The sequence below is a fragment of the Dendrobium catenatum genome, unplaced genomic scaffold (assembly GCF_001605985.2).
Source record: "Dendrobium catenatum unplaced genomic scaffold, ASM160598v2 fragScaff_scaffold_1021, whole genome shotgun sequence".
Taxonomy (NCBI): domain Eukaryota; kingdom Viridiplantae; phylum Streptophyta; class Magnoliopsida; order Asparagales; family Orchidaceae; genus Dendrobium; species Dendrobium catenatum.
Genome location: NW_021319483.1, coordinates 2,618,054 through 2,644,552, shown reverse-complemented (window position 1 = coordinate 2,644,552; position 26,499 = coordinate 2,618,054). Strand labels below are relative to the sequence as shown.

Here is a 26,499-nt window from a genome sequence, read left to right as displayed (position 1 = left end):
TCATATCTCACAAAGAATACAAAAAAAGGCTTTGTAATTTACATAAGAAGTTATGGGGTGTTTTATGCAATATAAAATTATGTAGATAATGCAGATTCAAAATTACATATGCTTTCACGTTAAAAATGGTGTCGTGTCGTCGTGAAATTAAGCAGAAATAATAATAATAATAATAATAATAATAAATTTATTTTGGAGAAAATTATGGCTGGCTATCCAAGAGAGAGCCACGATATTTTATTTGTGGGCCCTGAATCTTAATTTAAAGCATTTGGCTTAACCTTTTCTTTCTTGGATTGTGGCTTCCAGTAAGGTCTTATCTTCAAGGCATGAATGGGATATTTTTATTATTATTTTTTTAAAATTGTTTTTTTAGTGTATATTTTAGTTATTTTTTATTTTATTTTAAAAATAAATTAGTTACAAACTATTGGAACTGTTATAGTGACGCATTCTTTTGGTTTGGATATTCTATCCTAGTGGCTATTTTTCGAGATGGTGGTCCCTGCGGCTTGACTTCCCCCTGCTGTTTCAGCACGCTATTTCTAGCCTTCTTCTGGAGGTTATGGGTAGGGCTGCAAACGAACCGAGCCGAGCCTAGTATGTGAGTGTTCATGTTTGTATTCATTTAATATAAGCTTGTTCAAGTTTGGTTCATGTTTGTTCGAGCTTTAGCATTTGTGTTCATGTTTGGTTCATTTAAATTAAGGAGTGTTCATGTTCGGTTCATGTTCAGTTCATGTTCGTTCGTTTAGTGTTTATCGAGCTTGTTCGCGAACATATTTAACGAATTTTTTTAACTATCAAACAAACAAGTTCATGAACATATCTATGAACAAACACATTTATAATAAAAGCAATTGTCTATGTAACAAAGGTAATGATTATTTATATTTATTAATTCTATAGTCAAATATTAATTATTTTTATCGAGCTTAGTCACAAGTTCAAAATCGAACATGAATCGAGCTTTTATCGAGCTTAATGTCAAGCTTGTTCACGAACTTCAAATGATGTTGTTCGCGAACATAAATGAGCCGAACGCATTAGTGTTCAAGTTTGTTTATTTAAGAATCGAGTATTTTAAATATTGTTCAAGTTTGTTTGTTTAGTTAATTAAACGATCACAAACGAGCTTTAATCGAACCGAACAACGAGTAGCTCGTCGAACGTTTGGTTCGCTTGCAGCCCTATTGGCGATGTTGTCGATATGGCTTGCTAGTTGAGCCTTGCAAGCCGAGTTTTTGGAGATTGGAAAGCTTTGAAATTTTAATTTTTTTTAATATTTTATGTTTCTTTCGGGCATTTTGCATGTAACTGTCAATCTTGAACCTTTGGAAGTTTGGGGCTTAAAAAATTTTGCTGGCTATGTTAGAGGGGCAATAGATGTCTAAAAAATGAAGTATTTAGCAGTTTAAATGTACTGTTTTGCATGATATGAGTTTAGTCTTCTCAATTATGTGCTAGAAATTGAGTTAGAATAGTAGGGATTGGTTTCAATAATTGTCTTAGCTTTTGTAATCTCAATTATGATTTCATTTGAGACGGTTTTATTATTGCTTATCAAAGCAATTTTAAGAAACAATAAGAAAGTCGTCCTAAACGAAGTCTATGTTGAGCCGGTAGACGATAGTAGGGGTGTAACTCAGTCAGGTGGACTCATCCTAAATGATTTTTTCAATTAATATTGATTATGGTCCTAATTTCAAAATAAATTTGAACCATACTTATGTTGTTTTAATTCTAGAATTTATAATTAAATGTTTGATATCACTACATTTACTTAGTTATTAATGCATATGTTATATGCATGCTTAATATTTGATAAAAAAGTACTCTAAATCCTATAAAAATTTTAAATATATAACAAAAACAACATCAAGCCTTCATCCTATTACATAGGATCAGCTACATGAATTCTTTTCTTCATTGTGTTATATTAAGAGTTAAACTCTCATTCAAATTTGATAAAAAATCTTTTCTGATACTTTCTTATCAAGTCTTTTTAGGTCTACTTCTATCTTTCTTAACAATTAACATAGATCGAATCTAACATATCTTTCCTAACATGGTCATCGGAAGATTGACATTATATGTGATGAAAACATTTAAGATGACTCTCTCTAATATTATTTGTTAGTGTAGTTATTTCAACCTTTTTCACTTATATACTCTAAAAAAAAAAAAAAAAAAAATTTAAAAAAAAAAAAAAAAAAAAGATTTGAACCCGAAAATCCAACTAATTAACCAATCCAACTCTAATTTTAATTATATTCCAATGGGTCATAATTCCAAAAATAATGGCACCAAAGTGCCTAGAAATGAAAAACCTAGTCATCATATATCTCCCAAAAAGTCTAAATCTTGTCACACCAACAAATAATTATTAGGTTCGGACACCTGACGTAGCTCTACATCTGGATGCCAATAATATGTCGTCACATGCTCTTACTATTTACCACGCGGTCGACGACCCGGACCCGGTATTGCTATGTATTGGCTGATTTGTGCAGACCGGGGTATTGCTAGGTATTGTTCGGTATTGCCAGAATAGCTAGAAATATCAATATGTCAAGACCAATACCTAGCAATACCCCGTTTTTGCAAGTATTGCTCGGTATTGTTAGGTATTGCTCGATATTTCTAGGTATTGTTCTTGACAGATTGGTATTTATCGTTATTGCCAAGCAATACCTAGCAATACCGAACAATACCTAGCAATATCGAGCAATACCTAACAATACCAGAACATAGCAATACCAGGTTCCGTTATGGGTCTGGTCGTCGGGCCGCGCGGTAAAGAGTAAGAGCACGTGGCGACATATTATTGACATGGGCGGATCCCAATGGTAGTGAGGGGGGGCAAATGCCCACCCTCAAATTTTTTTTTTATATAATTTTAGAGGGTATTTTTTAGAATATTTTGAGTATTTTGGGTATTTTGCCCCCTATCAAAAAAATTTTTTGTTCTAATTTTATCAATCCTAATCATTTTTGCCCATCCCCTACTAATTTTTTTTTTGCCCACCCTAAAAAAAGATGCTGGATCCGCCCCTGATTATTGACGTCCGGATGTAAAGCTACGTCCGGTGTCTGGACCTAATAATTGTTCCACACCAACAGCTCACGTGCCTGAATTTGGTGCTTACCACCACGCGTCCGACGGATGAAATCCAACGGTCTGTTGGCAGCCTGAGTGTCCCCAAGTAGCGAATTGGAACTTTCCCTCTCCTTGGCTTATTTGCAGACAAGACGCGCAGAACGGTAGAAGAAAAGAAAAAATATACATATATATGTTAAAATGTTTGTTAGTATGCTTAAGTACAGATATGTTATGTGGATTTCATTAACATAATAATTTATATAAGTAAAATATATTTAAAATCTATTTGGGAAAGCTGCAGCTAACTTGTTTTATAAATATTTTTTTTTAAATTGCTGTGATTATTATAAATATTTTTTATAGAACAATAATTCTTTACAGCTATCATATATTGATAGATTTAGTTATAAAAATAATTTTTTTATTATCAAATTTTTTAAAAAATTAATGAAAAATAGCAAAAAATAATAACCAATCAGAAATATGATTGTGATTAAAAAATACAATAGTAAAAAAACAACAGCCTCAAATTGGAGAGATTATTACATGCGGATGCACGTTGAACGCGTCCGAAGGAGAATCAGAAACTGCCACATCACCTAATGCACTGTGCATTAGGTGACGTGACGACTCTTGATTAACATCCCGTTCCGATGCATTCGACATTCGCACGTAATAATTTTTTCTCAAACCGACTCTTAATATTAACTTCACGATAAACTTTAGAATCATGACGATATTATTTAGAGTTTAATGAATCAATAGTATTTCTTTTAAATTTTATTATTATTTCTTTTTTTCATCTTATATCGAATTTTATGGTGAACTCTTCTAATATTATAAGAGAAATACTTGTAGAATTTTAATAAGTATTTCCCAAAAAAAGAACAAGTCTTTTAAGGGGAAAGATCCAGTTCTACCTTCTTCGTTACGATTGGAGGGAAGAAAGAAGCGCACGCTAGCTACTTTAAAAAGCTCAAAAGCTTACGTGAAAGAAACCAGGATAGAGAAAATAGGGAGAGAGAGAGAGAGAAGCTTGTAATTTCCAAAGCATTTTGGTTTTCTGCAAAGCTTAGCAGGCCACACAGGTTAGTATTACTACTCAGAAAGATTTTTGAAAATTTTCCCAAAAAAAAAAAGATTTTTGAAATTGGATTTCTCTTTCTTCCTCGAACTTCTTTCGCTTTTCGAGGACCATTTTTGTTAACTTGTTAGGCTTTAAGAATGGGAATGTTGATGGTTAAAATTGAAGAGAAAATGAGTTGAATTATGAGAAGAAACAGATGATGATTTCAAGGTAGTGGAAGCCATGAAGCTTTATTGAATCTAACAGACGAACTCTAGTAATAGAAGAAAGCTAGATTCTCACTGATTGCTTTGATGAAAAATGCTCTATTTGGTCCATTGCTGCTGCTGTGTTCTAGTTTTTTGAATTTCTTTTCTGTATTCTTCTACTGTGAGTTGCTTTAAGTTAATACGCTGTGATCAGTGCAAACGAAGATGCTGGAGAAGCAAAATAACAGATGGATATATGATTTTAATTTTAATTGAGATATTGCAGATGGGAAATCAGAGGGATGTGTACACTGTGGATGAAGCGCTGATGTCATTGGGATTTGGGAAGTTCCAATTCTTTGTGCTTCTGTATTCTGGAATTGGTTATGCTGCGGAAGCAATGGAGATTATGATTCTTTCATTTATTGGCTCTCCAATTCAATCTGAATGGAAACTTTCTCCTCAGCAAGAGAGCTTTATCTCTAGTGTCGTTTTTGCTGGAATGCTTCTAGGGCAATATTCTTGGGGCGTCATTTCAGACAATTATGGAAGGAGGCAAGTCCCTACCATCAACCCTGACCTCTCGTCTTTTTAATAAAATTTCTTCAGCCAGGCTTCAAGTTGGGCGATTTTTCATAGTTCTTGAGTCGATTCAATTGAGAATCTGCTTGCTTTAACATATTTATACATAATATAAGGATTTTATGAAAGATAAGAGGGATCAGGTTTAATAGCTTAGTCATGTAAGAAGCAGCTCTTCAAATGCAGAGGTCCAATAATTTGGTTTTTGAAATGTCTTTGAAATGCACCATCTAATTCGGAATATGTTCCAAAAGAGTTATTAATGATAGCTTTCTGGGGGCGTCAACTAGCTTAGGCTTTGTTTGGGAGAGCTTTCATACTGCTTTTTAAAACGGATTTCTAGTACAAAAAATTCAAATTTCAAGAAATTTTTGTCTTAGAAAGCTGTTTTAGAAAGCAAGAAGAAAGTTGTCCCAAATGAAGCCTTAGTTAGTAAGGACTTTTGAATTTGTTATCAAGATTATGGAATTAAGGTTTCATTTGGAACGGTTTTCTTATTGATTCTTAAAATAATTTTCTAGTTAAAAAAATAAATTTTTTGTACTAGAAAGCTGCTTTAAAAAACAATAAGAAGGTTGTCCCAAACGAAACCTAAATTTCCCTCTCCTCACCTATAACAAACAAACAAACAAACAAAAAAGTTACAAAAAAGATTCAACATATTTGATTTACATCCGTTTAAGTGTCTATTTTTCGTGAGTGGTTATGTCTATACTGAATAAATTTGCTCGCTGTAACATCGAAGTATTTTCCAGGAAAGGCTTCGTCTTTACTGCACTAGTTACCAGTGGAGCTGGTTTTCTCAGTGCCTTCTCCCCCAACTACATTACTTTCATCATCCTTCGTTTTTTAGTTGGTATTGGGTTGGGCGGTGGGCCAGTGCTGTTCTCCTGGTTTCTGGAGTTTGTCCCTGCTACCAATAGAGGTATATGGATGACCATCTTTTCTTTCTGTTGGAGCTTGGGCACAATTCTTGAGGCTTCACTTGCATGGGTATTTTTTTTTCTTCCATTGTCAATTCAGATTCTCTCGGATTGAACTTGTTCAGATATTTCATTCTTTTGACTGCTCTACAAACAGATTCCAAGATCTGCTTCATATTATGAAAAATTCATCTCTTCAGAATTCTGAATTAACAGTCTGTGTATTTAGAACAGTTTTGAGATGTAATAGGATATTTTGTTTCTGAAAGTTTCTATTATTTCCTTCATATTTAATTTTATTTTGATCGTGTTTAATTATGGATACATATAAAGCATTGATAAGAAGTGAAGATAGATTTATTGCAATATAAATAGGAAAGCTAGGATTTTGGCTGAAGATAGGATCATTAGTTGTCAGGTCCTAAATCCTGGATGAGAAAATAGAGGGTTGTGTTAGGTAGTCGAAATACAACATAAAACTTATCGAATAATTATGAAATGAATCCTTGAAGCAAAATCTCAAGTTAAGTGTTGCAGAGATGAGGATGCTCAGGAGGATGAGTAGCTTGGCTTTACTCTTAGAGACAGGATACAAAACAAGTATATATGTGAAAAGGTTGGAGTAGCTCCAGTGGAAGATAAGGTCAGAGAGAGTCACCTTGGATGGTTTGGTCACATAAAATGACGGCATTCTGATGACCCCGTTAAGAGAGTAGATGTATTAATTAGATTTGACTTATGTTAAGAAGGGTAGAGATATACCTAAAAAGACTTGGCTAAAAATATTAAAAATAACCTAATAAAATTTATGGCACTGCAATCAAAATTTTACTGTATTTCATAGAACAGTGAACTAAATAGTCCTAAATAGGATTTATGGACATTCATTAACTTGTAAAAAAACTAGAAGACACCATAATTTTTTCAAATCCCTTTTCATAATGAAACAATGCCTTTGTGCTATTCTGACTAAGTAAACCACATCAAGGGGGCCTTGTCCCAGCTCAAAACCTCTTATATTCGTCAAGATTTAGCATTCCAAACTTATTATTTGCAGGTAGTCATGCCTAACTTAGGCTGGAGGTGGCTTCTAGCACTCTCCTCTGTGCCAGTCCTCCTCCTCCTCCTATTTTATGGTTTCACCCCCGAGTCACCAAGATACCTTTGCACTAAAGGTAGAACAGCTGATGCCATGCTTGTTTTGGAGAATATGGCTAGAATGAACAGCATGGAACTTCCTTCCGGTGCTCTTATTTCTGATTTCAAAGGGGAGTTTGATGGGGATCAAAATGTTCCTGAAACTTCACATTTGATTACAGTTCAAAATGATCAAACTGACATTGATCAAGATATGGAATCAAAGATTGGATTCATTAGCACACTGTGCAATCTCTTGTCTCCAAAATTAGTCAGATCAACTCTTCTCCTTTGGATTGGTTTCTTTGGAAACATATTTGCATATTATGGAATTGTCTTGCTAACTTCAGCATTAAGTGATGGAAAAATGGCATGTTCTTCTTCAAAGTTGCATTTCAACCGCACAGAGAACATTAATCTTTATAAGGATGTGTTTATCACTAGCTTTGCTGGTAACGTGCTAAAGATTTATTTGTCTCCTTACATTCGTACTAATCTTTTGGGTGGATTCATTAAAATTACTTCTTTGCTATATTTCCAGAGCTGCCTGGGCTTATTTTGTTGGCCGTGATGGTTGATAGGTTTGGCCGAAAGCTTTCAGTGGTAACCATGCTTTTAGCAGCTTTTGTTTTCTTGATCCCTTTGGCATTTCCTCAAACAGAAGGGTTAACAACAGCCCTTCTGTTTTGCACTCGATTATGCATCACTGCAAGTTCAACAGGCCTCTGCATATATGCTCCAGAGGTCAGTACGAAGAAAATGCATCCCATGGCCATGACTGTTTTTTTTTTTTCTTTTCAAACACTCAATTTACATTTGGAAACTTGAATTGCTATAAATGGTCTTATCAATATGTGGTAATCACAATTTTTTCTTAGAATAACTCAATGCAGTCTACATTGTCATAGTAAGAATGATCTAACATAGAATTATATTGTTAAAGTTCTTCTTTCTCTCAGTTCTATGTCCTTCTCCAGAACAACAAATCGACGCAAACTTGTCTACTAAGATTAGTTTCTTTGCTTTCCAGATTTATCCAACTTCGCTAAGGAGCAGCGGTTATGGAACTGCAAGTGCTGTGGGTAGAATTGGTGGAATCATTTCTCCTCTTGTGGCTGTAGCTTTGGTAGATGACTGCCACCAGACTGAAGCTATTCTTCTCTTTGAAATTGTGATAAGTGTGTCAGCTATAGCTGTGGCTTTCTTCCCTATCGAAACCAAGGGCCGAAGTCTTGATGATTCTCTGGAGAGCTTAATCAGTTGAAATGCTCTTTGTTCAAGATATTTGATTGTTATGAGCAGCTTCTATTGATCTTTGATCCTTGTACAGAGTTGTTTCTGCATTATACTGTTTCAGTGCAATAGAATTAAATGAATAATAAGCAGGCTTCTAATTGTCTGTGACCAAATTGTATGATCTACTACAGTCTAGAGTTTTACAGAGAAGCTTAAGAATGAGCAGAAATTGATCCCAGAAAGTAGCGAGAGAGGGAGATTATGTAGTCTTGTTCAATTGTGTTTATACCTTCTCTTACATGAAGGCTTTGAATAATTCTAAGTGATTTACTATTTTCATACTATATTGACTTTACATGATAGTAGCTAAAACTATTAGATGCATCATTTGTGTTTATTCCACAATTTTAGTAAACAAAGAATACATATTTGCTTCAAATTTGTGGATGCTTCAAAGGAAATTAATCAGATTAAGGCTTCGTTTGAGGCTGCTTTCTTACTTCTCTTAAAGCAATTTTTTAGTACTAACATTTTAAATTTTTTATTAGAAAGTTGCTTTTAGAAGTAAGAAAGCCATCCCAAACGAAGCCTAAGACTTCGTTTGAGACAGTTTTCTTACCGCTTTAAAAGCAGTAAGAAAGCCATAAGAATTAAACGTGAATCCAATTTTATCCCTTTTTTCTATAATTCAATCATTTATGAAGAATGTGAAAAATGCAATAATGATTAATTGAAGACAAGCCTTTCTAAAGATATAATTTTGCATGTATATTTGGCTAATCGTAGTTGTCGAATGTATGCAAGGCATCATTAACGATCAATCATTTGAAAATCTCAATATTTTAAAATTACGAACAATTATTCATACAATTAGAGTCATTCATTGTAAAAATGTTGAATCAAATGATCATAGAATTTTGTTGAAATTGTACATGCCACTAGTTTTAATGATGTTATGGAGAGTTGATGAATTTGATCTTGTACATACTTAAAAGTAGGAAATAAGTGATATGAGTGTTATGTGCTAGAATATTCATCTTGGGCTCACATTGATAAGTTTAAAGCAAATTAATATAGGTAAGGGTAAAACTAGGGAGCTTGGCTTAGTTAAAATAGGAGACCAGGAAATCATCAGTAAGTTACACATCGGAATTCAATGGCTGAAGAATGCAAGCAATCAATGGGAGTTCATTTTAGTTATTCTCATTATAATAGAGGAGACCATGTTATGTTATCTAGAAGATGACCGTTGAATGTCAAATGGTTGAGGATGTCAAACATTGACCATTAGTAAATGTTGGGCAATATGTAACATAGTGAGTCAGAAGTTGTGAGTGTTGGGAAGTAGGAAAACCTTTGTCAACATAAAGAGTGAAAATTTTGAAAATAAAAAAAGATAATGGAAAAAAAAAAAAGAAAGAGAAAATGTGTGCCCAACCGTAGGGTTGTGATTCTTCGGACTACCATCCAGCCATCATCGTTTGAGCACTTCCTAGCCATCGTTGTTGGTACATTGACTGACCACTGCTGTTAGTACACCGCCCGACCATCGTCGCATCGCCGTCACCCGATTAGAATTCAACCACTTCCGTCGCCAAATTGTGATCATCAGACTACCATTGCTCAACTATGGTTATTCGACCACCATTCCCCAATTGCTATCCTCAGACAACCGTCGCCCAACTATAGTTCTCCAATTACACTCGCCCGATTACAATCCTTCGACCAAACTTCACCGACTATGATCCTCCAACCAAACGTTGTCAACTATGATCCTCCAGTGACACCACAAGGATTAGTACACAGTTCAACATGTTTTGGCTTGATCCGAAATAATGTAATCCACTGAATTTCAGCGTTTGAAGGTGATTCAAAGTGTTTTATGTGCATATAAAAGTTTGTATGTATTTTGAAATTGGCTTTGGGGGTTTGCTTGCATATTCTGAAATATATGAAATTTTCTTCATAGGGCATCACGGCGCTGTGGTAGGCGGTGCTACGGTGCTTAGCTCTCCATAATTTTGGAAAATTAATTCATGCTATGACACTCAATGCTCACAAGCTTTGGCGTCGCGGCGCTCGGCTAAATTTTTCTATTAAAATATCATTTTTTTACCATTCCATTCATGAAAGTGTGTCTGTCAAGGTACAAGTATTAGAATTCTTTTAATCATGTCTAATATGAAGTATTTATTTATTTATTTTCTCAGCATTGTTATTTGAATTCCTGATAACTGCAATTACTCTTCTACTCAGCATAGTGATTTATTATATTATTTTTAGCACTCAATTAAATGCTAAATAATAAATTCATTTGTAAGTTTAGATTGGTAAATATGGCATGATAAACTATGCTAGCTCACAGTTATTACGTCTTTTATTTTTAGGATCTAAGAAAGTGAAAGAGTCTGTTGAGTAGCGGTTTTTAAGATTTGATCTGAGTATATATATGTACTTCTTTTTTAAATTTTTGTACAGTCTTGATTAATTATTTATTCTACTTTATTTTATATTCCAGTATGTAGCTATGTGTTATATTGTAATTATTGTAGGTACATTTGATAATAAATGAACAAAATTTTATGAATGAGTTTATTTCTATACACTGAAATAGTGGTGTAAGTGAGCTAAGTCGGCTCGAGCTCGACTTATTAACGAGCCTACGAGTATAGCTTATCAAGCCACAAGTTCGAGCTCGAGCGTATACTAGAGCTCGTATCTTAAACAAGCTCGAGCTCAAGCTCAAGTCTTGCTGGGTTCAAAAGCTAATTGGGCCGCTCGATTAAATTAAAATAAATTTAATAATTAATTTGAATTAGTATTATGTAATAAAATTTAATAGTTTTCAATTAATTCTATTTAAAAAAATTAAATTAAAAAAATGAATTTTAATTTAAAATTAAGAAATCAAGCTCAACACTTGAATTGAGCTTAAGTTTTCTAAAAGAGCTTGAGCAATCGTGTCGAGCTTGAGCCAATGAATTTTTTAACGAGACAAGCTTGAGCTTAATAAACAAGCTCGAGTCGAGTTGAGCTCAAGCTCAGTAACAACTAAACAAGCTTAGCTCGATTAGGCTATTAATCGTTTCAACTCGACTTGTTTACACACCTACCTTAAAATTTTTTTACCAGCACTATGGTTTATTGTTTGTTTTAAAGTTAAAATTGGAAAAAAAATTGAATGATATTTGAGTTAGTCTGTTGCAAACCAATACGATAGGACCTGACTTGTCTATAGATCTTATTAGGTTGGGTTGTGACACCTCTAACCTTCGCCCCCATACTTCATTACTCTAACCACCATCATCTGACTACAGTTCTCCAACTTATGTCACCCGACTCTAGACCATCATCACCAAATTGCAATATTTCGACCATTATTATTTAACTAAGGTCCTCCAACCTCTGTTGTTGGACTATAGACCTCCAGACCTTCGTTGACTGACTACAGACTTCTTGACCACTGTCACCCAATTGTTGTCTTTAGACCATGTAACAATCCGCCACCATCGCCAATTTAGTCTTTTAACCATCATCTCTAGAATAACATACTCTTAAGTCTTGACCACTATCACTCGAGTAGTGTCATCCAACTACCATCACACTCAATATCATTTATAAAATTGATGCAAGTCATTAACACCAACTCTAACTGTCAAGATTAGTATTGGCATTTATGTTGGATTTATTGCTCTCTTATCTCTTCTTCTCTTTTTTTTTTGGGGACTTATCACTTCTTCTCAAAGGAGCGCAACCGACCAATATAAGTAAATAATCTCTTAAATATAGCTCTCATGCTATACTGCTCTTCTAACTTCAACTACGATAATATATTATATATAGTACATCTTTGCTATATTGAATCAATGCATTTCCTCTGAGAGAAAACTTCATTTGTAACCGATGACAAACACTACTGGAATCATTTTGACTAAGTAATGTCTGTGATTTTTTCTCTTTTATAGCTTTCTACATAAAAACTCTGGTGTATCTTATAAGTTCGCTTTTATCTATGTATATGTTGGATCTTCATACAAAACAAATATGCTAAACTATATCTCTCAATTGTTGTAATTATTTTGGCATGCAATAAATAAATTTTTTTATTGGGACATTTAGGTCAATGAAGGCATAATCACACACAGAGCATACACAATATTCAAACACATGACCTCTTAGTTGGTAAACTAAGTTCCCAACCAACATACCAAAGTGAGCTTGTGTAATAAAAACATAAAAAAAAATTTAATTATTAGATTTCACCTTTTAATTAAATATTATTGGAAACCAATGAGTGTGAACATCATAAATACTAGCTTTTCTAAATAAGGATGATACCATTCAAACTTACAGATTAAGTGGAGCATGGTTTACACATAAATGTGCAATATATGGGATCCCCATAATTATCATCCAAAAGAAAATAAGTAATTCAATCCATGGTTTAAAATTGCGTAATATGAGGCTCTCCTTTGCGCAATTCCAGTAAAAAACGCCTCGATGCTTACGCCTCGAGTTTTTTTTATGAGGCTTGCGCCTCAACTTGGTTAAGGCCCGCCTTGCCTCACTGGCTTGAGGCTTACGCCTCACGCTATATATATTAAAACTTACATAAATCTTGAAGTAAATGCCCGATATTGGACTCCATATGAGAGGAGGAAGGGGAGAGAGCAGTTCACCATAATTATGATTCAAATGAAGAACCCCTTAGTGATGACAGTACTGATGACTTATGAGTTCTTATGTGATATGTCATTGCTATTTATTTTTGGAAATTGGAATTATATGTTAATGAAAAGAATACTGGGATTTGGAAAAGATAAAATTTTGAGTTGAACTATATTTCATGTTGTCTTATTGTTGATATATTTTGATTTCACTTTATATCTTATATTTTTTTATGTTTTATATTATTCACTCATTAGCATATAAAAAATTTATCATTTTATGTTTACGCAATCTTTTGATTTTGAGGCTTACGCCTCGCCACACGAACGAAAAAAGCCTCAATACCCGAATACGTAATTTTAAACATTGATTCAATCGTAGGGTTGTGATTGTGTTTATCAATAAAAAATCTGTAGTATTTATTGAAGATATTGATATTCTAAATACAAATATGATTATTATTATTTTTTTTTATATTTTTAAAAAAGTGGTAGATAAACAGCTTCAACAATTTAAAAATCTATCCTTACCCTATTTGGCTATTTTCCTCCCAAATTTACATTTTGCAGCACTTCCTGTAACTCCAGATCCTTCTTCACTTCCTCAGATTCCCGGAAAATTATTACGTCCAGAGCCACAACGGCTTCTCTCTCCTTCTAGATGCAGAAGAATGAGCGAGGGAGCTCTTCTTCTGCCTTCTCCTATCTGTTCGCCTCGACCAATCTCATTCGTTTCAAGGAAGCGGAGGACATGCTTGGGAGCAAGGGCGACGGCCGATCGGAAGAGAGCGAATCTCGTGGCCCAGAGGAAGGAGAGAGTGAAGCTTCCGAAGTACATGGACGGCTATGGTAGGTCGCTCTCTATTAGTGAATTCCTCAATCACCAATCGGGAGTGGAGGCCTTGCTCAACATCAGGGCATTGCAGGGTTTCGAATCGATCGGCTTCAATACCTATAGGTGGTTTTCGCTTTCTTTAACCAAATTTAGATTTTGGAGGTTTTGGTGAACTAATTTCTTCAATTATCTGGAGGAGAGTTTATCTAGTTGAACTTTTTTCTTGCTTTTTGGGTTTTGAAGCAGGTGTACTATGCATAAGATTCAGTTTATGATGTTTGAGGTTGCACCAGTGCTGGTCTTGAGAGTGATTCCTACGAGTGAGGACTGCACCGTTGAGTTGTTGTCCTGCAAGGTAAGATCTTTTGCAGCTCTTTTATAGAAGAAAATTTGGTCTGGACTCCCTTTTGTTCTCATGATTGATTTGGTAGCGTTTGGATTAGCTTTGAATTATTTTACTCATCTCAAAGCCAAAAAGCTAGAAAACCCGTCTGAAGAAAAAAACTAATCCATTTTTCCCTTTTGTTGTGGCATAGCAGCAATAGTTTTTCTTAATGGAATGAAGAATCTCTGTCAGGAGATATACGCTTTTTGCTGATTTCACTATTTGCTTTACTATTGGTTAGTTATGATATCCAATTTGAAATATGAAATCCAGCCAGTAAATTGAAGCAGTGCAAAATGCATTTCTTCTCTTTACTAATGCATAAATATTATGAAAATTTTGGCTTTTGCCAATTTGAATAAGTCGTCATTTGGCAATGCTTTAAGATGTTGTGTTGTGCTATCAAATTAAACGGATTATAACTTGGTAAAATTGTTGTTTATTTTTGTTTTCTGAACTGCTGTTATTGGTAAACTTGTTTGAGGTGATGTGAATTGGTTTAATTATAAAAATAGATATGTATAGTTATTAGCCAATAATTTCAACAATATTTATCTTATTATAGCTAATAAAATTAATAGTTAATGATTATGTATATGAATAAAAGTTAAATTTATATTAATGAAAATCATAGAATAATCTATGTAGTTTTGATAAGCAATTTTTTTAATGAACAATGAAAATTTATAACATCCATCCATCAAAAGGACCTAACATAGCAATTTGAATAAAATACATAATTGTTAGATTTTTCGTGTTTTTATATACACTGCAAAATAGCATATGTCAAATTTCATCAAATGTAGGTTAATTTTAACATTGAAGCATATAAAATTATTCTTAAATCAGCAATTCATATAGGGTCATCAACTCATGAACTTCATGATTTCTGAGTTGTCTAAGAGAAACATTTTAACTATATATAAGATTATTAGAAGTAGATTAAATATATTTGAGTTGTCTAAGAGACATTTTAACGGCATTAACGGCAATTTGGCCAAATATGTCAATAAACACCTAGTTGCTAGCTAGGTAAGGCATAATAGTCCTGCTTTGCGAGTTTTGAAAAATGAGTGATGCTAAGAAAAGCACCCAACTTTTATGCTTGCATGATAAACATGAACGAATACAATGAACCACAATAATAAAGAGATCAAATAACACAAACGGGCATTAGAATTTATGTGGATCGGCTTAAGTCAAACCTGTATCACTAAGAGAGAGAAAATATGATTCTCTAATAGTAAGAAATCAGAATTGTGCATAAAATACGAAGATATTGACCAGTCTTTCAAAAATCTTAGTAAACCTTTGAATAAGGGTGTGAATTGAATTATAATTAATTCGCAATATGATAATAGTAGTTATTTTCCACTGATTTTATTCCATTTATACATATTATTGACTTTGGTTTGTTCATTATTTTTACACAGTTCGAGGGTCCAGAATATATAGAGAAACAAAATAATCTTTTCTCAGGTATATCCATCTTTAATCAGTGTTATTGTCTTCTTAATAAATACTTACTGCACGAAGGCAAGAGCATAGATGTCTCTATCCAAATAAAAAAAAATTCAGCTGAAATTATGTTATTTATTTCATTATCCACATCAATTTCCTACTGATCATATTTTAATAGGATATATGGACCACAATTTTAGAAGACAGTTAACTTATAGGAATGCTAAGCCTTAGTTTGGGTTGAAGCAATTGAAAGAGGGGAATGAAAAGGAGATGGAAATGTAATTATTATATGAATTAAATTTAATTAGTTTTAAACCACATGTTTGGTTGAGGAGAAATCGAGTGAAAAAGCAATTCCCTGTTTTTTTTTTTTGTTTGAAGAAACAACCAATAAACAGAAAGTGTAATGATGATGTAAACAGTATTTCCTCTCCCTGTAATTCCTGCAAACCAAACAAAGCCTAAACGAATTTTTAAGTTTCTTATCTATGATCATTCTAATTTTCAACTTGATTTTTTTTCTTCTAGTTGTTATGGGAGGGGTCCTTTTCTTGTTATGTTCCTTCTGACACTATTACCTTATCTGTAGCTTCTATGAGAAACCATATAACATGGGAGATGGACGGTTCTAAGCCGTGTTTGGATGTTAATGTGAATCTGAGCGTATCACTTGAGGTATTATGCTCTTACTTTGAAGTGAATCTGAACGTTAAAGCTATGTTTGATTGCTGCTTGTGTCCAAAACCTTTTCTTTACACTTTTTTGTATGCATCTGTATGGTCTATTGCTTTGCATATCCTTCAAAAAACTTGTGATTAATGAGTTAAGCTTTAATCCTTGCATTGAAGTATGTGATAACTTAGCAGATCAATGATGCTAAATTAAGGCTTCGTTTGGGACGACTTTTTTACTGCTTCTTAAAGCAGCTTTTTAGTACAAATTTTTTAATATTTATACTAAAAAGCTGCTTGAGAAGCAATTAAAAAATCATCCCAAACAAAGCCTAAGACTAGACCAATGTCTAACCAGTTCTATTGGAAAATGATGGCATGAATTGCCACTTAACTTCCCATGCGATGGATGACAAGAAAAATAGGCCCCAACTCATTTGACATGGCAATATCACATGGTTCTACAACTAGTGACTAGTGCTAAAGCTTATTCAATCTTGCAAGTTTAATGACGAAATCAGCCATGTTGAAAGATGAGATCTTGTCATGGTCAGAGAGCTTATGCGGACATTGTATGCTCAGTCAGTCGCCAGGTATGGAGACATCCGGCCATGGCAATTTGAGTTCTCTAGTGGTCTAGGGAGAACTTCAATTTCTGGTTTGTGTTTAACAAATTTTGCATTAGATCTAGTTGCAGATTTTTCCCTTTGTGATCTGATTACCAATTTGAAAATTAAGTATATAAAATTGAAGTTGAGTCGGAAATTGTTGAGCATATTTTGTTGATGAACACCATATTCAATAACAAGTGGATCGCACAGATGGGAGCATAATGAAATACTACCATTAGACATACATTTGGTGCAGTACAACTTTGAAAAACCTTTGATTTATGATAAGAATTGGATATAGTTATTGTTGACCTCCATATGTATTTCACAATCGATTTGAGCATGTGCAATAAGAATGGGGACAAATTGACACGAAGTCACGTAAATAAGTTTGAAGCACCTTAACGACAACTAAAATTGCTCAAAACATATTTCGTTTGTGAAACGAACCGGGTCGACGGGGTTGGAGAGTCAAAAATACCGATGAAAGTTGGTTCCACACTTGATTTAATCACACACGAAGAAAATGATGGATTACAACGGTGATGATGTGCGAAGTTTCCCAAACATCATCTATTCGCAAAACAGATTGCGCTGACATGCTTTCGGAATGTCAAAATTATCCATAGTTAAAAGCTGCCAAACAACATTTCAAGGGATTTTTGTTTGAGTGATTTATGATGTTTCAATTTTTCTTCTATTTATTGTATTATATTACTATAGAAAGCATTAAAATTGACCTTTCTATATATTGTAGGTGTATACAATGCCATTCAACTTGCTTCCAATATCAGCAGTGGAGAAACCTGGAACCTTGTAAGTCAATAGCTATAAAAAATTCAAAATGTAAAATCATTTGATTTACTCTCCTCCTTTACTGTATTAAACCATTCGATGCTCCCAAGAAAAAAAAAACATTAAACAAAATAAAGTTGGAAGACAAACTTAGTCTGCTCTCTATTGACGAATTTATTTCCCGAATTAAATTTCTTTTTCTTCTTATGTAAGACCTAGCATATAAATTTTATGAAATATTGTGGCTTTTTTCCTGTGATAATTTGGGTTAAGATGTCCTGACTCGAATTTGGTCAGCATAAATTTTCTATTTATAATTTATTACAGATGTTTTGATATAAGTATGATATAAGAGTTGATTAATTAATTATTTTTTCTATTTATCTCAAAAATGGCTAAAAAATTCATCCTGATCAAATTAGAATCAGACTTTCAAATTTTCATTTTTTTTCTTTTTTCAAGGATAATATGATATTCTTAAAACATAGCACAACTTTTGGAGAAATTATTCTGTGCAGTCAATGGACGGAGAGAATTGTCTGAATTTACAGGACTTTACTGTTCTTTTGCTTCGTTTTTACAAAAGGGCAGTAAAATGGCAGCAAATATTTAACTATGAATGCGTTTTTAATGCCCTTTTGCTGTGCTTTTACAAATACTCATTAAAAGCGCAACAAATATTCAATTATTTAGTAAATATTAAATATTTGTTGCCCTTTTACTGACCTTTTGCAAAAGCGCAGCAAAATGATAATAAAAATGTAGCAAATTCGGACGGTTCTTTCCGTTCGGTGTCCGCACAGAATAATTAATCCAGCTCTTGCCCTCTAGTATTTGAAAAAGTGCCATCTCCTCTAGTATTTAAGCAAGTTTTGTTTTCTAATGTATTTTCTTATGCGTGCAGGGTTATGCAAGGTCTTATTGACAGGCTAGTCCCCCTGCTTGCAGAGCAGTTGCTTAATGATTATGCATCTTGGGTTGATAAGCAGCTTCAACACTTTTCTTAGGTGGGACTAAACGCAAGCAAACCTTTTTTTTTTTACTATTATTCTTTTTTTTCTGAAATTGGGAGGCTATCTTTGATGTTTCCTGTAATAAACATTATCCAATATTGTTATAAAACTCATAAATGATATGTTGCTCTTATTTTGAGATTTTTTTTGTTCATTTGGTGTCCATTTAAGGATTAATAATTCTGAGTGGATGCCGAAGCTATTTGGAGAATAACTAGAATGCGCCACATTGCTCCTTCACTTGGTACCGGTCCTCAATATTATTCATGTGACGCATTCTAATTGATCTCCGAATAACATTTTGCGTCCGGCTTCTGTACAAAATAATCTCATTTAGGGCAACTATAATTATATGTAAAATTTTAATTTTTAAGTTTTTTACTTGGATAAAAGGCAGCCTTTTTATATCTACAAAAATCTAATAGTTTTCAAGATAAAAAAAATTTCAATCAAATAAGAAACATGGAAAAACTATACGGGCATTAAACTAAGCTTGCAGTTTTACGTATATCAGAGTTACTTGAAATGATAGCTACAAGCAAAAAATATAAATAAATAAGAAAGTTTAGTTTGCAGTAGCAAATCTTTATGAGAAACAAATCACTATTTTAACTTAAATTTTCTACCTTTCTTTAATCTAATCACTGGTCCAGCAAAATTATTTACCAGAGAATCCATTGAAAAATAGCACCGACACTTTCTGGTAATCCAGTTTATTTCCTTTGATTACACAAATGTTTAATTACAGATATTGCAAAATGATTTGCTACACATGAATTGTTCAACCATCTAATAATGTGTAATTAAGCATTTGGAGATTTTTATTAAGTACAAAAAATATCATTAGGAAGTATCATATCCTATAGTTTTTTAAAACATTAAAAAAGAGATGAAATTGACTATTATTACTGCAATTTTCAACAAAAAAAAAGAGGTAGAATATAATTATTTGCGGCGTATTTAAACATTCAATGGAAAATGAAATTGAGGCTTTATTTGGGATGACTTTGTTTCTACTTCTTAAAGCGACATTTTAGCACAAAGATTTTAATTTTTATATTTTAAAAGCTGCTTTAAGAAACAATAATAAGGCCAGTCCAATCGAAGCCTTAAATAAAACTTCTTTAAGACCAAACATATACAAAATTGCTCAAAGATTGATGTACCAAGCAAAAGAAACAGTTGCATGCATTTCATGGATGATTGTGTCGTAAAAGATCAGAAAAAGGCTAAACGGACAGAAATTTAATCACTGATGCCCTTGTAAAGGGATGAAATGACAATGTTCTCCTAACTAATCACTTTGCAAAAATGTTTAGAACACAAATTTTACCCTTTCGGTCAAAAAAAGGGTAACATTTATAATGTCACAGTAATGGGGGCCGCTACCTTAAAAATACAAATTATAAGGAATTACAAAAAGGCTTCCGTCAACATTTTACTGGAAAGTAACGGATAGTACTAAAAAAAAATGAAGTCCATTGAATCTTAATGAAGCATATAATTGCATTTTGCTAAAGCATTTATTCAGAACTTTCTATAAGCATCAAATTTAGACGTTAGTATGTAGAGAAATACAGCGAAGTCTGAAAGATCATAAGCTTGCTTTCTTCACTAAATTCCTTCTATACATCTACATCTCCAGGTACCAGTTTGTGCTAGTTTAGCCAATGAAGCTTCAATTGATCTTCGGTTTCTGCCGCCTGGGTCTAAGCACAAACCAGAGAATCGCAAAAACAACCAGAAATGCAGGAATTGTAGTCAGGTCTAGTACTATATCAACTTTCCTTTGACGAGTACAGTGTACTGGATGCAACAAAGCAATGGTGGTGTTCACATGGTCTGCAAACCTGCAGAAGAAACAATTGGAAGATTCATTTACTACGGTAAAGAACAAGGATTCAGACCTCCAATTACAGAGGTAAAGATATCTGCAGCCAATCAATCTTTGGATTGTTGTGATTAATACAGATTGCTTGTGCATGCATCGGCATGTTTTTTTAATCATTTTGCTTTGAAAAAATAAAAAAAATAAAAATCTCAAACATCCAAGATGGATTTGATTAGCCAACTTTATCTCTCTAATTACAATGTTAATTGATAATTGGAGAGGATCGAGTCCATAGAACAGGAAGGATTAGTAAATGAGAGGGAAAGAGAGTTTCCCAAATAGAAGGCAAATTAAGCCAATGTTGTTTGTGATGCATGATGAGTAGGTTTGTAGTCGAAATCTTTTGCGGGCATGGAACTAGTAACTAACAGAAACAACCTCACCAAATAAAAGCGTTGCTTGTAATAGCACAGGGAGCTAAATTGACCAAAAGTGTCATAAGCAGCTAAGCATTTAAGGTAAAATAGGTGACTGCAATTAATGTGAAATTACTCCCAGGAATACAAACCAATTTAGGATATTGTTGAATTCAAACTTATGTGTGGGTGATACCCAACCTTACAAGCAAGCAAGCTCAAGATGTCGGAATCAAAGAACCCATGGTGAGTATAAAAAGAAGAAACTTTTGGGGGAAAGTATTTCATTAACTCAATCGTATCTTTAGAAAGTAAGAAGATATTCAAAATGCGTCTCTTCATTATTTATTTATTAGAATCCAAGGCCAATAGAGATAGTTACACCAAAAAAGGATAAAAAATACAAAAGTAAATGGGACCCAATATGAAATGCCAAGGGTGCGAGTCATGCTCTGATAAGCACTGAAAATAGCCATTGTTCCAATATGAACTACCAAGGACACTGTCATGCCCTGATGGACACTAGAAATAGCCATTATTTTTTGGTCCAACTCTATCGAGAGGTGAGTCCCTTGGTGCTGAGTGCTCACAGGAATGTGGATGAAGGCGAGTTTGCTAATGGATTAAAACAAAAAGGACTGTTGTTGACTAGTCCTTCGATAGCTCCAACGACCTTTTGGATGCAGTCTGGGGATCGATTCAATGCAGGGGGTGACTTTTCTTAAGTTGCAGGATAGTGGATTTTGTAGCCAATTGAGTGTGAGGGGGAGAACTTCGAGTCTTCTTGGGACGACCCTTCCCTACAGCTAAGTATGTGGAGTCCACTGATGACTCGCCACCTATAATAAGAGCGAGTTGTGTCCAAAGTGTATTCTCGCAGGAGCGACGAGTCCTCTCATCTTGCGATATTATGTGTGAACCTATGGTGTTTACTTGAGAAGCTACTCCTGTTGTATAGCTTTATCGAGTTGGAGATGGCACCCCTAGGCGAGTTTTGTTGCCAAGGTCCACAAGGTGAGAGTTCGCCAATTGTAACCTCATAGCTAGCTATTATATATCTGAAAATGCATATGTGAGTATACATACAATTCTCCACTTGAACCTTTAGAGGGCGAGTAGCAAAAAATTACAATTGAATAAATGAAGAGCATTTATTGTAGCTACCAAACAATTAAAGGAAAGTAAATGCAAGGTTACTGCCTTATTTTTGTTGTAGCATCGATTGTCATGCAGATTTCTCAAGATGATAGTATTGTGACGCCACTCATATTTGGCTAATATAAGAATCAATCAATGCTTGAGGTCCTTACACTTGTGAATATTTAGTTGAACCTCTATGCACTGCGGATAAAATGGTCCCTACCAAGTTAGCAATGTCGAGTGCAAAGCTTGTGAGAATGGTTGCAATTCTCCTTTCCAGGGGAAAGAAGACGAAGGACGCTGAGATGGGTCCCCAAACTGAGCAAGGATCTACTAGGCTTGTTCCCCATTACTCGACGACGAAGGTGAAAGTGGAGCAAAGGTGACCGTCATGTCCCTGACAGAAGCTATGAACCCCCTGGATCCTGCTATTGGGGATGTGATAGAGGAAAATCAGAGGAAGATGACACTCTCCTAGAATTTTGAGGACACACCCTTGACTCTGTGACTGACGTCTGACGAGGCAAAAGTCCCTAGGGGACGTCTAATAGAGACAATAGTTACTGAGGAGGTAACCTCCATTGAGGTCGCGACAACCTCAGTAGAAGCAGAGTTGACCACCTCACGTAACAAGTAGGGCAAGTACTCCTATTTTTCTGCGCTCACTTGTGCAACCATATAAGGGGCTTATAATAGGGGTAAGCTGGGAAGCAAGATTTATTCATCAAAAATTGATTTAAAATGTTGTTGATGGAACTCCCTGTGTCAATCAATATACTATAGATTTGGTAGTTAATGATAGAAGTAATCACGACCACTATATCATTTTAAGGGTTCCCTCCAGAAGACTTATTTTCTTCACATATAGTGACTAGGGCAACGCCAACCATTGCCACCCACGAAGTGGATGCTGAGTCGACTTCACCTACTTGAAGCATCTCGGCCACTGTGGAAGGCTCAGCTCGTTCTCCTCCTATAATGACAGGCACTGCTCGAGCAAGGATGAGATTGTTCCCATTGCTCTCCATTAGGGCCTTATATGGGCTCTAACTAGGGTCGGAAAGTATGAGCTCCTTTAGCTTCCCACCTTGATGAAATTTCAACTAGTCTGTGGAGGCAGTGAACTCCTCAGTGTCATGGTTGTGATCTTTGTAGAATGAGCAGTACCTTGATGTATCCCTAATTTTTGCACTCGCATTCATAGGCATTGTGCGGTTAAAAAAACTACTTGTTATGGACGGTCTCTACTAGCTTAGCCATTAATACTCGGAAAGGGTGATTGCATGATAGTTGGGCGAACAGTGCATACTTTCTCCTTGGTAAGGACGAGTGGTGTAAGGAAGATCCTCCACCTTCAACATGGACATTCTAGTGATTCTAAGTGGCCTCACCCACATATTTGCTCTTTGATACTCTAGGATAAGATGATCTTGTTGTATCATTGGACTCCTACCAGACTCCTACCAGCTCTTCAATCTTTTGGGAAACTTCCCTCTTGCTCCCTTCTATGTTGTCGATCTCTCTTAATGGAAAGCTCTCATAAGATGGATGAATAAGACTCAACAACTCGGTTATGCTCCACTATGTTAACATGGTTGTTGGCGAGCTCCAACAACACAACCAACTTGATTGTTGCAAGCCAAGTGCATACTGGAACGTACCTTACATTAGTCTAAATGTCAAAGCAGCCTAGGAGGTGGTAGGCTCTAGCTCTTTCACCTCGAGCATCTCACTATGGAACCTCAAAATGAAACTTCATAGCGACTTATCGGGTTCCTGTCGCATCCTAAGGAGATCTTGCAAATTCTTTTGAGGCTTCTGGGGGCTCACAAATTGGGTACAAATATCTTTCTAAATTATGCAAAAGAGGTGACCACTCATGCGGGCAAGAGACTGAACCACCTAAGCATCAACCCCTAAAGAATCTCAAAGATAAGTCGACATTTCAAAGCATCATTAATGTTCAACAACTTTATGAACTCAAGTTTAGCAAAGTGGTCTGTTGGGTCTCCTGCCCCTGTAAAACTCCAAATGAGGCATCTTGAATTTTAGAGGCAGCCTCGCATTTGCTATTTCCCTAGAAAAAACATTAATCAATTCAAGCTCAGTCCTTCTTGCGTGTCAAGGTGACAAATTATTCATCACTCGGCATTACATGAGTGGGATCTGGATTGATCATCAGGGTCAGTAACCTACTTCCCTACCTTCTATGGCAAACAGCTGAGTCAGAAGATCTCTTAGGTGTGTTCTCCCACGGTGCATGCCCTCCCATGTCATCTTGGATCATTTTTGTTAACCATTCCTCTATTTCCATAAGATCACAATGAGTGGAGTGGTCTAGGTTTTCCACGTTCACAAATGGCTCAGGGTTGGCTTGTTTGTCAAGCTATGTTCACAACACCCTTTAGAATGTTGAATCTAAATTTGTCCGTCCAATCTTACTAGCAGGCAAGCTCAAGAGATTGGAACCCAAAAACCTATCATGAGTATGGAAAGAAGATTTTTGGGGGTAAAGTATTTCAATAGCTCAGTAGTATCACTAGAAATATTTAGAAGATCTAAAATATGATTGTTTACCCTCTGAGGCATGCATGAAAGATTACACCAACAACAACAACGATGATGATTACAACATCAAGCTTTTATCCTATTACGTGAAGTCGGCTATATGAATCATTTTTTCTCTGGGGAAGGTTAAAGGACACAAAATATAATAGTAAGTGGGACCCAATCCTATGACACGTTTCATGCTCTAATTGCCACTGGGAATAACCATTGTTTTATGGTCCAATTCCATCCAAGGGCAAGCCCCCTAGTGTCGAGTGCTCACAGACATGTGGACACAAGCGAGTTCATTGATGGATTAAATAGAAAAGACTTTTGCTAATGAATCCTTTGGCGATGATGACAACCTTTTAGATTGAGTTTAGGGCTACCTAATGCACGGGTGAGTCTTCTTGAGTTGTGAGAATAGTTTACTCTATGGTTGGCTGAGTGTAAGGAGGCGAACTTGAGTCTTATGGGGATGACCCCTCCTTGCAGCTAAGTATGTGAAGTCCAATGATGACTCGTTACCTGGGATGACGACAAGTTGTGTCAAAAGTGCACTTCTTGCATGAAGGTCGAGCCCTCCTAGCCTGCAAAAGTCTACATGGATCCAGGGCATTTCCCTAACAAGCGCCTCACTTCAAATAGCTTTGTCAAACTAGCGACGGTATTCCTGGACACGTCTTCGTTGTTGAGGTCCTCAATATGCGATTTCACCCATTGTAAGTTTGTAACCTATTAGATACCTATTATGCACCTGAGAAGGAATATACAAATATACTCCTCATGCTGTAGTGAAATTGGTGATCACAATATAGTTCAATCATCTTCATCAAGTCTTATCCTAACTATTTGAGGTCAGCTTTATCAAAGGAGCCTTGATGGATCTTTAAGTAAGATGGAGCATAACACTTACCCAAAAATTATGGTACCTAAGTACAAAAAGTAAAAAGGGATAAGCATTTAGAATATACTTGATGCGGACATCGGATCATGAAGATTTTCAAAGGAGGAGACGACAATCGACGGCCGAGATCATTCCACCTTATCTTAATTTGTTATTTGTAATTTTTATTTTTATTATGAATTTTTCGTTTTTACCCTTACTTAAGAGGGTCGTCTTATGTAAGCCCTAGGGGCATGTGTCTAGTTTTAGTTTCTTAGGCCTATATATAGAGGCCCTTGCTTGTGTAATGTAATGTTGGATGATTAATAAAATTTTGTGTTTGCACTTGTGTTCTTTGAGAAGAATCTTGGGTGAGATTCCTATGGGAGGAATTCATAGCTTCCACCAGCTGCAGTATGTGTCCGGGCTCGTCGCCTGAAGTCCCTTGGTGAAGGGCAACGTAGTACCCGTCAGCTACAGGATGAGTCCAGTCTCACCAAACAGCCGGCCACCTTCTTTCCCTTTTTCTCCACAAATCCCTAATTTTTCCTAATATTTTGATTTCAATTAAAGCAAGAAATTCAAATCTCAAATGTCCCCTTTTTTCCCTTCTCATTCTACATCAATACTTCAGTGTGGTGGTACAGGTAATAGGGAATTGGGGAGGGGAGGAATTTGATAAAGAAAGAAAATTAAATAACAGAGCACTGGAAAATAGGTTGGAACATGGAGTGCCAATATCATTAACAAATGAGCAAAGAATTTACATTCACTATAATCAGCAAATGAAGTTCAGCAAAGCCCGAATAAAAGTGTAATAAGCTAAGAATACTTCAAAAGAAAAATTGATCAAACTAAAACATAGGAAACAATAGACTAACCCTTTCGAAGAATTCTCAAGCAAATGTAAAAGTTTCATTGCATCACCATACCGCATCCCACTAGATATAGTTGCAATCTACAGAAAAGAAACAAGAAAATA

At 35.0% G+C, this 26,499-nt stretch overlaps 3 protein-coding genes across 3 annotated transcripts in view; 2 read left to right on the top strand and 1 right to left on the bottom strand.

Annotated features, from left to right (window-relative positions):
- Positions 1-4,052: 4,052 nt before the first annotated feature.
- LOC110106303 (organic cation/carnitine transporter 7) lies at positions 4,053-8,640 on the top strand. The gene is made up of 6 exons (XM_020836161.2): positions 4,053-4,191; positions 4,665-4,933; positions 5,716-5,953; positions 6,941-7,472; positions 7,562-7,764; positions 8,051-8,640. The coding sequence occupies exons 2-6, from the start codon at positions 4,665-4,667 to the stop codon at positions 8,282-8,284; spliced, it is 1,476 nt and encodes a 491-aa protein (XP_020691820.1). The 5' UTR covers positions 4,053-4,191; the 3' UTR covers positions 8,285-8,640.
- A 4,811-nt stretch (positions 8,641-13,451) lies between these two features.
- On the top strand, positions 13,452-18,849 carry LOC110106278. Its single transcript, XM_020836111.2, has 6 exons — positions 13,452-13,881; positions 14,005-14,113; positions 15,577-15,622; positions 16,197-16,282; positions 17,647-17,705; positions 18,589-18,849. Exons 1-6 carry the CDS (start codon positions 13,595-13,597, stop codon positions 18,689-18,691), a joined length of 690 nt encoding a protein of 229 aa, XP_020691770.1. The 5' UTR covers positions 13,452-13,594; the 3' UTR covers positions 18,692-18,849.
- A 1,073-nt stretch (positions 18,850-19,922) lies between these two features.
- Positions 19,923-26,499, bottom strand: part of LOC110106290 — an 89,325-nt gene continuing 82,748 nt past the window's right edge. Inside the window, exons 24-25 of the mRNA XM_020836139.2 lie at positions 26,399-26,475; positions 19,923-20,547 (exon numbers count right to left, since the gene is read on the bottom strand). Of these exons, the coding sequence (XP_020691798.1) occupies positions 20,376-20,547; positions 26,399-26,475 (249 nt within the window). The 3' untranslated portion in view covers positions 19,923-20,375. The remainder of the gene's footprint in view (positions 20,548-26,398; positions 26,476-26,499) is intronic.